The 15,019-nt window shown below is 35.9% G+C and overlaps 2 protein-coding genes across 2 annotated transcripts; one reads left to right on the forward strand and one right to left on the reverse strand.

Moving 5' to 3' along the window:
* The first annotated feature begins 381 nt into the window (after positions 1-381).
* Positions 382-1,188, forward strand: LOC116130445 (zinc finger MYM-type protein 1-like). Its single transcript, XM_031416194.1, has one exon. The coding sequence runs from the start codon at positions 382-384 to the stop codon at positions 1,186-1,188; it is 807 nt and encodes a 268-aa protein (XP_031272054.1).
* A 9,337-nt stretch (positions 1,189-10,525) lies between these two features.
* Positions 10,526-11,685, reverse strand: LOC116130447 (chlorophyll a-b binding protein CP24 10A, chloroplastic-like). Its single transcript, XM_031416198.1, has 2 exons — positions 11,329-11,685; positions 10,526-11,188 (listed from the first exon to the last, which is right to left on the reverse strand). Exons 1-2 carry the CDS (start codon positions 11,550-11,552, stop codon positions 10,639-10,641), a joined length of 774 nt encoding a protein of 257 aa, XP_031272058.1. The 5' UTR covers positions 11,553-11,685; the 3' UTR covers positions 10,526-10,638.
* Between the last annotated feature and the right edge of the window lie 3,334 nt (positions 11,686-15,019).

The following is a 15,019-nucleotide window of genomic DNA, read 5'->3' on the forward strand; positions in this document are numbered from 1 at the left end:
AAATTGATTAGCAAATTATATAAGTTTTTAAATTTCACTAAGATGATTTTAAATATAAGAAAATTAACACAATAAAATGATTAATTAATTGCTAAAATAATATTTTAATTAGATCTAATTGTTACATCTAAAAACGTGATAAATCAGTCCTTGTAATTTTATTAATTAAAGTTTCATCGGTCTTTCTTTTCATGTATCATATTATCTTTTTTTCATTTGATAGCTATGATATCCAATTATTTCAAGAGATTAAAGAAAATTCCAGCAAAAACTGTTGGTGGAAACTCTATTGATATTGAGGTTAATCAAATCTCATTAGAAGAAGAAGCCCCACATCAGCAACAACAACACCAAGTAAAAGAAGCTCAACCTTCGATCGGGATGTTCAATTTAGATGAGCTTGAAACTGATCTAGGATTGAGAATACCAATTAACGAGATTTGTTATACTGACAAGCAAAAGGAGGAAGTTCGAAGAGCATACTTGTTGAAAGGTCCTTGCCAACCTAAAGATCATAACTTTCCTTTCACTCTTTTCGGAGATAAAAAACGTAGGTTTACACCAGAGTGGTACAAAGAAGGTCCAAGTTGGATGGAATATAGTGTGGCAAAAGATTGTATCTTTTGTTTAAATTGTTATCTTTTCAAAACTGATTATGGTGACCAAGCAGGTGGTGAAGTTTTTGTGAGTAAGGGATTTAATAATTGGAAAGCTAAAGCGAAAGTGAAAAAACATGTTGGAGATCATTCTAGTACTCATAACCAATGTCATGCTAAGTGTGTTGATTTGATAAACCAAAGGCAACACATCGATGTAAATCTTGCTTGCGTGTCGAAAAAGGCCAAATTGGACTATCGCATTCGCTTGAATGCATCAATTGATTGCATTAGATCTCTTTTACATCAAGGATTGGCATTTCGTGGTCATGACGAGTCGATTGAATCTGAAAATCAAGGTAACTTTGTGGAACTATTTAAGTTTCTATCCAATCATAATGACGACATTGAAAAAGTTATGCTGGAAAATGTTGCAAAAAACCATCAAATAACGGCCCCCAACATCCAAAGGGAATTAACTAGTGTTTGTGCTCATTTGATGACCAAGAAAATTATTGTAGAAATTATGAGAGATAAACAACCATTCTCTTTACTAGTTGATGAATCTCGTGATGTGGTAGTGAAAGAATAAATGGCTATTGTTTTTCGCTATGTGGACAAAATAGGTTGTATTATTGAACGTTTTATCGGGGTTATGCATGTTAAGAATACTTCTGCAAAGTCTTTGAAAATTGCAATAGATGTTTTTTTTGTAAAGCATGGATTAAGTTTGACAAGTTTACGGGGGCAAGGTTACGATGGAGCAAGCAATATGAGAGGTGAGCTCAATGGTTTGAAGACTTTGATATTGAGAGAAAATAAATCAGCTTTCTACATTCATTGTTTCTCTCATCAACTCCAACTGGCGCTGGTCAAAGTTGTAAGTAACCATTCGGCATTGGGTGAATTTTTTCAATCTCTTTCTATGTTATCAAACACTATAGCGGCATCTTGTAAGCGCAGAGATCTTCTACGTGATAAACAATATGAAAATGTGATATCTTTGGCTTCATTTGTTTCAATTCTCAGAATACTACTTTTAGTATTCCCAAAAAAGTTAAACAATAAAATACCCAAAAACTTTGATTTTTGGGAATACTACTCTCAATATTATTCAACTTTTTTTAAACCCCTTAAATTTGATAATTTAATTAAATACCCCTAAATATTTTTTTAAAAATTACAAAAACACCCCAGTAATTCATATTTACCAGATTCCGACCACCACTGCCGAAAAATGGCCGGAATCTGTAAGGATGGCGCACTACCGGCTGAATCTGGCCGGTAGTGCACCGATCTAGCCTTTTCCGATCAGATCCACGGTAGATCTGGCCGGAAAAGGCCAGATCTAAGGCCAAAGATCTGGCCGTTGACGGCCAAATCTTTGGCCGTAACAGTTTATAACGACGGCCAACAAACGGTCGTCGTTGACCATCAACGACGACCGTTTGTTGGTCGTCGTTGACGAGAAAATACGGCCAGATCTGGCCTTTGTCGACCAGATCCACCGTGGATCTGGCCGGCAAAGGCCATATCGGCGCACGACCGGCAAGATCCAGCCGGTCATGCGCCAATACGGTGAACCCGGCCACCCTCCGGCGGTGGTGGCTGGCTGTCCGTATTTGACATTAGGTTGGGGGTGTTTTTGTTAACTTTTAAGATTTTATTATAGGGGGTGTTTTGTAAATAAACAAATATAGGGGGTATTTTATTAATTTATAAATCCTACATCGTAATACCTGCCTAATTCAACTTTTTTTTAACTTTTTTCAGAAAACTTTTCCCAAAAATACCCAATTGTGAACCAAACGAAGCCTTTGATTTCTAATGGTGATCTTCATATGGGACGAGGTTTGAATAAAAAATGCACTATTAAACGACCAGGAGATACACGTTAGGGTTCACACATAGGGACAATTCATAGTGTCATAAATTTATTTTCTTTTGTTGTTGATGTGCTTAGGGTGATTGAGATTGAAGGAGACGATTGGCAAAACAAAAGTCAAGCAAGGAGTTTATTACGAATCATGGAGAATTTTGAATTCGTCTTTTTGTTATTCTTAATGAAAAGAGTATTGGGAATCACAAATGAACTGTCACAAGCATTACAAAGAAAAGATCAGGATCTTCTTAATGCCATACAATTTGTACAAATTTCGAAGCGTCGCTTGCATAAAATGAGAAATGAAGACACTTGCTTCAACATGTTGTTAAAAGAAGTTTCTGATATGTGCAAAGATAATGACATACCAATCTTGGAGAATATGGAAGATAACTTTGGGAGGACAAAACGGGGGATTGCGCCAATTACGAATAAACATCATTTTAAGGTGGAATTGATGTATACAGTTTTAGATAACATTCAAGAAGAACTCAATAATCGTTTTGATGAAGTAAATATGAGGTTGCTTCAATGTATGTCATCTCTTGATCCAAGTAACTCTTTTGTTGCATTTAACAAAGATAGATTACTTGAATTTGCAAAGTTCTATCCTACCGATTTTCCTCAACACGATATTTGGTTGCTCGATGATCACCTTGAAAACTATTATGAGGATGTTAGCACCAATGCCAATTTCACTCATGTCAAAGGGATTGCCGACCTTGCTAAAAAAATGGTTGAGTTTAAGAAGGATGTTGCTTACAACAAAGTTTTCTTGCTTATTAAATTAGCATTGGTTTTGCCTGTGGCCACTGCAACAGTTGAAAGGGTGTTCTCTGCAATGAATCTTGTGAAAAATAGTTTGTGTAATCGAATGGGAGACGACTGGATGAACAATTGCTTGGTGGTTTACATTGAAAAGGAAGTTTTTGCTACAATTGAAAACGAAGATATCATTGAATACTTTCAGAATATATCCAAGCGGAAAATCGTGTTAAATTGAAGATCTTCAGGTATACCATTCTAACTTGCTTTCATATTTAAACAATCAATATTCATATATTTAAATCTTCAGGTATACCATTTTAACTTGATTTTTTGGTCAATACGCAGAGGATGTGTGAATCTTTTATCTAGACGGTTGAGTTTTGATATTAACGTCTAGATTTGGAGTTATACTACATGAAGTTTGACTGCTTCTCTGGTGATTTTAATCTATCTCTTTGTAAACTTTTATGTATTTTACTTGTGTTAGAGTTGTGATTGACCTCTAAATTTGTGTGGAATATTTTTGGTGGATTGTGGTTGTTGTAAACTCTTTTGCTTAAGGTTTGGTGGTTTTTTAAAAGTTTTCACTAGTTGTTTGGCAAACAATGGTGGAGCCGTGGAGGCCCCCCCGGGCAAAAATCCTGGCTTCGCCACTGGGTGAGGCTAGAAGCACGAACAGATTTTTGCTAGCTTTGTGAAAATCCTCAGGGTAGTACTTTCACCCTGCTGTAAGTTACCATTCAACAATTACTAAAAGATTTTGATGAAGAGTTTCTGATGCAATCAAATTTAGAAATTGTTAGTTCCATTTGAGGTGAGAGGATATCAAGGTGTTTATAACTTGGAAAAGAAGGTACATAGGGTTTAACAAGCTGGTACTTGCATTTTCTGTTCGTGTCTGAATTGGGACTGACTTCTGCACATGTCATAGATATATGAAGCTGCAATTAGGGGTCTTACTCAAGTTAAAAGTCCACTGCCAGTGAAATTTTCGGTTCCGGATCCACAAGATCCTTTTTCCTCGAGACCAGGATCTATTTCTGCACAAGTCCTTGAAAAGGAATCATCTATGGTGGAAAAACCATCAAATATTATTGTGGCCATTGCTGTGCACCAGCTATATAGTTGTGTTGTTTTTGTGACTTTTCTTTATGGCTTATTACGCTTTCATTGTTTCGTTATTTTCTAAATTGATTAGTTGATTTATCGCGTCATTAGGCTTCAAATTTTTTTTGTTCTTCACTTCTTCTCCGGAATCTATGTTTTCATTTCATCTCTTTCTCTCTAAGTTCAAACTATTGGATGCTGACTGCCTGACTGGGTTTGTTTTTTGCAGCAAGACCACCTTTATTTTTTGCATTCTGGATTTTGTATGATCGGATTAGAAAAGTACAAAACCGGATACCAAATCAAATCAAAAAAGAAAATTCTAATTAAATAAGGCAAAAAAAATGGTTGGGTTTTGGTTCAACATTGAGCCCATGGTCCATTTAATTTGTTATTTATCTTTTGGGCATTATCAGTTGAATTATAACTTGAGTGTTTCTATTGACTCTTCTCTTGAAATTAAGAAAACTCACTTCTTAAGACACTTCAGTTTAAAGTTTTAAAATTAATTTTTTTTCTTATGACACCCCAAAAATCTCATAAACACCCTTCATTTCATTTTTCTTTTTAAAATGGTAAACATTGTATTCTTCATTTATGCTATTTGCCCACCATTATTATTCCTAAAACACAATTTTAAATATTCAAATAAGAATTTAAAAAATAATTAAAAATAAAGTTCGAATCTACCAACTAAACAGTACAAACAATTATTGATATTTTAATAACTAACAGTAATTTGAAGGAAAAGAAAACAATAAATTTATATGTCATTGAAAAAACAATAAAATATAATTTGAATTAAAATGAAAATTGAGAAGCAACTAAAAACCTATAATTTTATATTGTTTGTAATATGATAAATCTCATTCCAAAACTAATTTTCCTTCATTAAACTATCTCTTTAGAATAACAATATATTGAATATTCAAAGTTATTAGCAATATAACAATAAATTGCTAAAATATTTTCAAACCAATGTCTTGTAACAAGCAACAAACAAAATGGAAATATTATACATTGGGACACAGTATATAATCTAAATGAAATAAATTTCACTTCAAGATCTAATAAATCAAATATTTCAAAATTATATTTCAAATTAACGATTTACTGATTGCCGAATATTCAACTGACTTATTAATTTTGTATAACACACTCTATTTTGCTTTTGACAAATACAATAGCAACCATTGGTATTTTTTCATAAGTTTCACTAGACCTCTCTGAGATAAATAGTCTTTTCTGTAAAATTCAAAATGTAAAGTAAATCTTTGTATATTATTGGTAAACTTGAATACTTGAAAGTCAAGTATGGATCTTTGTATATCCATGTGATGCACGAGTTTTCACATTCAAGCATTCTCCAAAAACTATCAAATACGAAAACCATTTATGGCTTTAAAAATTCTATTGCTATAATTTCAGTCCATAGAAAAACATATACACTAAAAACAAAATTTGCTGATTTATATGATTACTTTTCAAAGTAGACAAAGCCCAAACTAGGAACAATGTTAATATACTTTCGTCCCTGACTAGAGATGGAAAAATGATCTGCCTGACACAACCCATGGTGGGTTAGGCCAAATTACGGGCCGGGCCTAACCTGGCCCACCAACAAACTCGGCTTGTCTCTTTGTCTAAAAGGGTCAACCTAGCCCGGCCAACCAACCCTAACTTGGTGGGTTTTTGTGCATGTTGGCTCGAAATTTTTTATTTTTTTATTTTGTGTAATTTTTTTTAGTTAACAAATGTCAATTCAATTAAATTATTTTTTTTTAGTTAACATTTCAAATATTAATTCAATTTAATACAATTAAATTGTAATATAAGAAAAATTAGATTTATTCATTTATCAAAAAATAAAATAAGAAATAAGAAATTACAACAATTATTGTCTCGTTAAAAATCTTACCAAGAAAAACTTAATTGGGACAAAAATTTTGTAAGGAAAAAAGAGTGCAATAATTGACAGTTAATTTACAAATTATAAAGTTATAATTTATAAAACAACTAATTTAAGAATTGACTAGGACCTCCCTCATTGTATCATCTACATCACAAAATTGAAATGATTCTATTAAAGTATTGTTGACAACCTCATATTGATCCTGATGGTACGACCGTTCCCAATCTCGAAGACATGTTAGGACTTCAATCAATTTTGGTGAAAGTTTAGTCCTCATTTCATTTAAAATTCTTCCACTTGCACTAAATGTTTGTTCGGATGAGATGGTTGAGACAGGAACAAAGAAAACATCTAGGGCAAGTCTTGATAGTATCGGAAAAATACATTTTCTGGTTTTCAATATTCTAGGACATCAAAGTTGGCTCTTTGTTGTGGATTTTCTAATAGCAAGTCAAGGGTTCCCAAATATTGGTGAAACTCATTACTTTGCAGTTACATGGAGGACATTATATTCGTTGTTGATGCTTCTGTAGAGGAGGTTGTGTTTTAGGTTCGAGTTTTCTTCCGCCTATTAAGTGCACTCCAAGAGTCGAAGTCTTCATTTGTGTCTTCTGATGCTACTTCCTCGGGTATTGCGTCTCTTTGTTGGTTCTCATACCTGCTTTCATATTGCAAATATACCTCTTCAAGACACTGTCTTATCTCTCCTAGTTGATTGGCATACGCTTATTCTTGTCAATTTCACTTAATGTGTCTAAACCATTTTCTAAACCCACTAATTTAATCTTAGGATCAAATATGACAGCTAAACAAAAAAGAAAAGGAACATGTTTCCAATTGTTTTTTTAAATTTTAATTCTATTGCCTCTATTGATCCCACTAAAATTTCATTGTTTCTGTTTCAAGCAAATAAATTTGAAATTTTTATAATTATATGTATTACCAATGAACTAGTAGGATAATACACACCAGAAAGTTTTAAAGTGGCAAAATAAAAGATTTTAAAAAAAGAATAAAATTTTTGAGCTATATGCCTATATGTCAATCACTCTCTACCAAATAATGAGGACCTCTATGATTTGCTATAAAATAACTAATTAAATTTGCATAAGGTAAACATGAATTAAACATTAAATAAGTACTATTCCACCTAACAGGCATGTTAATGCAAAAGTTCTAGGAGACAAATTTGACTTTTTATGGGCATCTAGAAATTCAGCATTACTTCTATTATTACTAGTAATCTAAGCTAAATAATCTCTAATTCTATCAATACTATTTCTAATTCTTTTCATACCACTTTTTACAATTAAATTAATAATATGACATGCACAATGTTAGTGAAAAAACTTCAAATTGTCATAAAAAGGAAAATTTATTTAAAAAAAATTTATAGCTCTACTATTAGCACATGTATTATCTAAAGTTAAACTTATCACTTTGTGAACAATATCATAATCTTCTAAAACTTTAACAATTTTATTATAAATTTGTTGACCACTATGATCCACATCCATTAATTTAAATCCGAATAAAGATTTATTAAATTTACATTCGTTATCAAAATAATGACTAATTACACAAATATAATCTTGTTTAGTTCTACCACTTCAAATATTGGCGGTTAAAGTCACACTAACATGACAACTATGTATTTTATTTTTTAATTCTAATTTCATTTTCCCAAATAATTTTATTAAATCATTTCTAGTTGAAGTTTTAAAATAAGTTTTAAATTCTGGAAAAAAATGATTTTTTAATAAATCTTTGAAAATATTTATCTTCATCCATATTAATAGGTTGATCAATTGCAACAATATATAAAACTAATTGTTCCCTATATACATCAAAATTATAACGCCAAGTATTACTCATATTAGTTATTTGAGTTTGATTGGTTTCTCTATTTCCATGATGATTTATGTGTTTACTAGAAACACTTTTTAAAGTACTAGTATCATTACCTGTATTAGCTTTATAAATATTTTCACAATACTTGCATCTTGCTTTCTTCACTTGAATGCCATTTTTTGTCTAGTAAAACTTTTCGAAATGCACCCAAACGTCTGATGTGTGCCTGTCGTCGGTTCCGATTGCAGTTGATGAACCCGCTTCTACTTTAGATGGAGTTGGACAAGGACGACGATTACGAGAATGACCTCTAGAACTACCGAGAGTTGTAGCAGCATGGGGAGGAAGGGGAAATATTATGAGGTGTATCAGATTCTAAGAATGGGAAAACGTGACTGTTTGAATCTACTGTATTTATGTTAGTAAATTCAGAGGGACTAGGATAATTTTCTTCATTTTCAAAATTGATGGTGGGATGGAAATATCTATCAATTCTAGTTAAAAAAAAAAAAAATTTGATATAAAAGAATTAAAGAAGGAGAATTGAAATTTGAAAATATGAATTGAAAATTGTAAAAACTGATAAAAATTAAAATGAGAGCAAAATGAGAATAAATTGACAACAATGAGATTTGAGAGATTTTTATAGAGAAAATGAGAGAATGAGAGAATTTGATATGTGAGGAAATATGAGAAGTTTATGTCTAATTTATAGAGAATAATGGGAAAAGAAAATGACAAAAAAGACCTCTCCAACTACTATAAAATGATTATATTTGAAGAGTAAAAAGAGTTTTTGCAAAAAAAAATAAATTAATTTTTTATTTTTTTGCCCGACCCGCGGGTCAACCTGACGGGTTGGAAGGGTTATTTAAAAAACATAAATAAAAATGACTAGCCGGGTCGCTAGGTTGGCCTACGAAGGCCTACCCCGCCTGACGGGGGATACCCGAGCCGGGTTCAACCTGGCTGCCCTTAAGCTGGGCCAGGTTAATCTCGGGTTGAGGTGGGTCGGGTTAGGGTTGATCTATCTAACCCGGCCCATTTTTTCCACCCTATCCCTGACGTTGGACTATTGGTGAAAACAATGTGGTCCAGTGAAATTTGAAAGAGTCACTGCAGCCCTGTCAGATGACTGCCGTTAGGGTGTGTTAGACAATGTAAGGGCACTATCGTCTTTAGATAAATAAAGATCCTAAAAATGTAAAATAAAATTAACAAAATTATAAAAGAAGACACTCATCAACCATCGCTCCAAACCCTCACCCTTACCGCCATAACTCGCCCCAGCCCGGAACAACCCAACTTAGCCTGTCGTCGCCGGTCTTGCCCTGATCTTTTCGGCGTGGCCTTGCCCCAAAGCCATATCACAGCGGTATTGCCACGCCTCCAGATGTGTGGCCATTCTTCTTCTGTGGCAGCGGTTTTTTGGTTTGTGATTTTTTTTTGTTTTATTTTAAAGGATTGTATATAGGAAGCATGTATATTTAAGGGACCACATTATTTGTTTGTTCGATGGTTTGGATTTTGGAGGTGGTTTGGTTTTTTTTTTTTTTTTTATATAACAAGGGTATTTGGACCAATTTGTCTACANATTTTCCACCTCGGATTTAGGTTACCATATGACACAATTAGAAGAGAGATCCAATAAAAAAACTCACTTAGGATACAATAAATGGGGACCGATCAGAATATATTCTTTTAATGTATATCTAGATTCTATAAAGGTTTCTTTTTCCTTCAATTTTCTCAACAATCAAAAACAATGAACATCATCATGAATCTTATTCTCCTATTTGGTGGACTTTGGTTTGCCTAAACTTGACCTGACTACGCATTTTTTTACTCTTTGCTTTTATCTAAAGATAGAGATACAAAGTATCCCAAGTAAAAATCGATTTAAAAGGATTTTCGTTGTTTATTTTGAAACTTTAAAAGGAGTTGGGTGATCATCGAGGAAACCCTATAGAGTTGAAAATTTACATAATATCTTCTAAAATTTATAAAATCCCTTTGGTACTTTCAAACTTCATTAAATTTTCCATAAGAATCTCTCTTGTTCTCTATCTTCTATCGTTTTTTTTTTCCCTAAATAAAACAATTAACAAGTATTAGAATTAAATTATCTAATTACTTTTACAGCAAGACGAAGCAACATTTTTTTTTAGTGAGGGCAAAGAAAAAATATTTAAATATAAAAAATTTATTCATGAAAAAATGACTTTTTAATACATTAAAAGATACATAATTAAAATATTTTTCAGATTTGAGGTAGACAAAATAAAATAAAAGTGATGATAATGCTGGATTTAGGCTACTTTAACAACATATAATAGCAAGGTACAAATTGAAATTTATCCAAGGCATGCCCCTACTCACCCCGTTCCTGTTAGACAGAACTAGAAAGAATTTGAGAACTTCTAATATGGTCCATAAAGAAAGATTGATTGATTACATTAGATTTAAAATTGGCGGAGTTCATTGTTTCTTTCCAGTTATCTACATCAAATAAAGTAATAGTTTTACAAACCAAGGGCACCAAGTGGTGTCTTCCCTTGACCAGCCTCAAAATAGAAAATCAACATGGCCAACATAGCAATTCTAGCATGCTTAATCTCAGCAACCTTGAGTCTGTCTAGCTTCTCAGTATCAGGAATGTACACACCATCCTTAATTGTCCCTGCAAGACCTAATGGATCAAAGAATTTTCCCCCCGGGTACCCCTGTTCGCCTGTCGCATTTGCAAAGTTCTCAGCGGTTCTTGACCATGGAGTCGCCCATTCTACTGCCTGAGATTCTGGATTGAAAAAGTCCACCCACCTCTTGCTCTCAACCCAACCCATCAGGAGAAGCTGTGTTCCGAGAAGCGAACCGAAGGAGAATGGCGCTATTGCACCCGGGTCAGCCCCAGCCTCGAACCAGGGGATCCCACTCCATGCTTGTCCCACGAAGATACCAACGACTGCTGCCATCGCCCACCGCCCGTGAATCAGTTCTGCTTCTCTGTACCATTTAAGGAACGCTGGATCCTTGCCCAGGCCTAGTGGGTCGAATCCATAGTCGCCCGGGAGCCTGCATTGAATATAATATTTAAGGGTCACAAATCTTAGTACTGGTGGTGGTATGGTCGCACCCATCTCTTGCTCCAATATACACATAGGGAAAGAAAGGAAAAAAAGTGAGTAAATAATACAATTAACAGAGAAACTTACGAGCCATCGAGCCACTCGGGGTCAAGGAAGTTGCCGCCACCTTTAACGGCAGGAATCCAAGATTTCTTCGGCGGAAGAGCGGCTACAACAACCGACTTCCGAGAACCAACAGCTCCACTACTTCCCACTCTAGTAGCACCCAATAGGCCTTTGGCGCTCTTCTTCCCTCCATTTAGAAATGAAGAACCCAACCCATTGAGGACAGCGGCAGATGTTGCAGCCATGTGTGTTCTTCTCTACAATGAGTTGAAAATGAATGTGTAGAATATGTTAAGAGAGGTTGCTGGGCTTAGTGAGGATCTAAGGGAGGATTTCTAGAGAGCCAGGTAGGATAATGAAATCTGGAGAGGAAATCTGAGGAAGAGTCGTGGATAGATTACGGACCAATGAGAAGTAGAAGTCCATCCACATCTTTGTATTTGCTTCAAACCATGTGGACCATTTCCTTGCCTCTTGCCTTGACCATCCTCCCCTTTCACAACTCATAATATCACTAAGGTTTGGCCCACCATTTTCATTTTTCATTAATTTCACTTACGGGAAATATCATTTACATAGATATGATCAATTTTTAAATTTTATTTTAAAAAAAAAACTATAATTTTTCTTAAAATCATGTATGAAAATTAAGAAAAATCTAAGGTGGCACTCCATTTGTTGTTTTTTATTAAGACATGAGTTTTAAAAAAAAAGAGTTTAATTTTTATAAATATTAATTTTGAATCAAATAAGAATTTGTTGATACAAAGATCTGCACCAACTAGAGAATTTCGATCGACCTTAATGGGATCAGAATGGATGTGCGTGTGATTACGGGTAATCAACAATAGACAAATATTGAGTGCAATAAAATAAATAACAATGAGAATTTTCAAAGTGGTTCGGCGAGGTAAACTCTTGAGCCTACGTCCATTGTTTTTTTGTATTCGTTGTGAGAGTTTACAATGAGAATTCTGTGTGAAAGTCGTAACCCCTTTTTCATCATTTGAGGGGGTTTATATACAAGGTTTGTACAAAGGAAAGAGTGAAAAATAAAGGGATTACAATTGATCTGAATTGTAATTCTGATATTCTCGCGATTGGGCGTTGTGATTGCATAGAGATTGATGTTGATTTAGTCATTTCTGCAATATTTGGGATCTAAAGCTATCTGAGAATTGATTGAATGATCATTTGGGTTGTTTACGACTACCTTATGATTGGTTTAGCTATATGTTGACGAGCTTATGCTGAGTCAGACAATCGGTGGAGTCGGACTGATCCTGGGTTGAGCTACATCCTTGCGGTAGCCTGAGCTTGGTGGAAAAATCACACACAACATCTGCCCCTTAGTGTTCGATGCTCGTTTTGAGCTTCAAAGACTGTTGCTCAATTTGATACCAAGCTCAACATTAACAACAGGTCTCCGGATGCAGGTTTGGTAGAGCTCTTGGCGTCGACGTGCTTCACACTTGTTTACTTCCTGCGGTACCTGCCAAACTCAGAATATGAAAAGTTAGGGCAAATACGTAATTTCCAAGTGGTCATGTCGCATTAAATGCGGTAACCTTTGTCAGTCACGCGTGGGCGACTATAGCAGCCCACTAGCGAAGTCGAGGCGACTTGCGGCGATGGTTGTCAATGTAACAGTCCGACGGTTCATTGCCCTTCGCTGATGGATGACACATGGCCACGTTTAATGGCTAAGATTGCTCGATGAATGAAGGGTCGAGATTCACTACAGATCGACGGCTATGATTAAACCCCACCCTTCGTCTTCCATGCAAACCACTATAAAAGGTGGCGAAGCTGTCAGAATGCTCATTTAATGCATGAAAGTTCTTTGACATCTTTGTCCACTTTGCTACTATTTTTCCATTGTCACAGTGCTTTTTCCGACGAGTTTCTGCACTTCTTTCATTCTGGTAAGGTTCTTTTCCCTTTCTTTACTCATTTTCCCAATTTTTGCGTTAAAGGGTGGCTATTATTATGGCCACATTGGATGTTCTAGGGCTTTAGTAGGGTTTTCAAATACATATTTGGCGGTCCTAGGTTTAAGAAGGGTTTAACGCGATGGCTGTCGGAGCCTAGGGTAGGTCGCGTGCGTTTGTTGTGTGGTACGAGCTATCTTAGGTGCTTGAACTGAAAGCAAGTGTGAAATGGTCGCCAAATTTTTTCAGCTCTAACATATGTTTGCTTTTGTTTCAAGTACCCAGAAGCGAGCTATAACCATGTCTTCTTCCAGCAGTCACACAATCGACCACATGTTTGATTCGCCCGTTGGCTTTGCAATCCTTGGGGATTCAACTCTCGAGGTTTTCGAGGAAATCGTTACACGAAGCTCAGACCCTACTGCGACAGGCTCTTTCGACCGTGCCTCGAGACAATTGGCTTAACCTAAGCGGTCTCCAGTCCATAGGCTGCGAAGAGACCCACAATCCTTGATTACCGTCAAGGATCTAGAATGCATAAGAGTGGTCTATGTGCCATAGCTTAATTTGATGGCCCCGGGGACATTTCTTGAAAGAATCCTCTGCTTGGATGGGTGGCGACCTCTAAGACCCTCTTGAGATGCGGGGTATCCATTCCCTCTCATTGTTTTATTGACAACGTGCTAATGTGGTTCGACATCGTTCCCCTCCAGCTTTTCACAAATTCCTACATAATTATTATTGCTCTATACATAGTATACATGATTGATGAGTTGAACAAGCCATCCTTTGAGGAGCTCGTCCATCTGTATAGGCTCTAAAAAGGGCAAGACCAGACGTACTACTTTTCCAAGGCGAGGAAGGTACGTTTCAATGGGCTGGTTGATGTCCTGAAGAAGGTCCTACACTGGGACTCACAATTTTTCTTCTATGAAGCCCGAGAGATCTGCGCCTTTGCCTCGGAAGCAAGTAAGATTTTGACTTACCATGCATGCAAGGATCACTTTTGAGCTTTGTGTTCTAGCTAACTGAGTTGCTTTGTTTTGCAGTTAACGTTGAACAGAACTATCTCCCTGTCGTGAGCTTGTAGAGGCTCCAATGTTTCAGTGACCTTCCCGACGGATAACGTAACGTTAACGAGATCATTACGCTATCCCATCTGCGAGCATATGGCTTTTGTAGGGATGACGCAAGATTTTCTACGATCTTTGAAAAAGGTTAAGTTATCATTTGCTTGCACTTTTTCCCACGTGGATAAGTTGCTTACTATTTGTTACTTTCTTGTAGATATATGGACTGAGAAACCCAAAGGCCTTAAGAAGAAAACAACAGCTCCAACGGCTGCCAAGAAGACACTAGCTGCTTTAGCAACGAAGTAGCCCGTTAATGTCGTCGGCGTGAAATGTGCTGGTGGCAAGCTTGGGGAGGGCCCAAGCGCGAAAAGGCCTCTAACTACTCCAAAGGTAGCAGGCGAAAAGAGTGTCCCTGAGCTCCTAAAGGGACCGACGAAGAAAACTCCCGAGCTGATTGGAAGCTCGTGAAAACTGAAGGCACTCGAGTAGCATGATAGCTCAGGTAAGAAGAAAGCAATTGAGCCTCGAGGGGGCTCGGGCAAATAAAAGGTGGCCAAGCAGCAAGGTCGCTTGGGCAAAAAGGTCATCGTGCAGGCCGACGACCTAAAGAAAACAGTGGCCGAGGACTTGGCCTAGAAGAAGTCCACTCCTGTGGGCAAGGTTGGAACTGTAGGGTGGAGTAAATCTAGCTTGTCCTGGTTGAAGAGC

This window comes from Pistacia vera, unplaced genomic scaffold (genome assembly GCF_008641045.1).
Source record: "Pistacia vera cultivar Batoury unplaced genomic scaffold, PisVer_v2 Contig220, whole genome shotgun sequence".
Lineage (NCBI taxonomy): Eukaryota > Viridiplantae > Streptophyta > Magnoliopsida > Sapindales > Anacardiaceae > Pistacia > Pistacia vera.

Excerpts from the sequence above, each read along its gene's own strand:
- LOC116130445 (XM_031416194.1), top strand. The coding sequence starts at position 382 with ATGTTCAATTTAGATGAGCTTGAAACTGATCTAGGATTGAGAATACCA.
- LOC116130447 (XM_031416198.1), bottom strand. The coding sequence starts at position 11,552 with ATGGCTGCAACATCTGCCGCTGTCCTCAATGGGTTGGGTTCTTCATTT. Across the intron at positions 11,189-11,328 it reads CCCGAGTGGCTCGATGGCTC|GCTCCCGGGCGACTATGGAT; the intron begins GTAAGTTTCTCT and ends TATTCAATGCAG.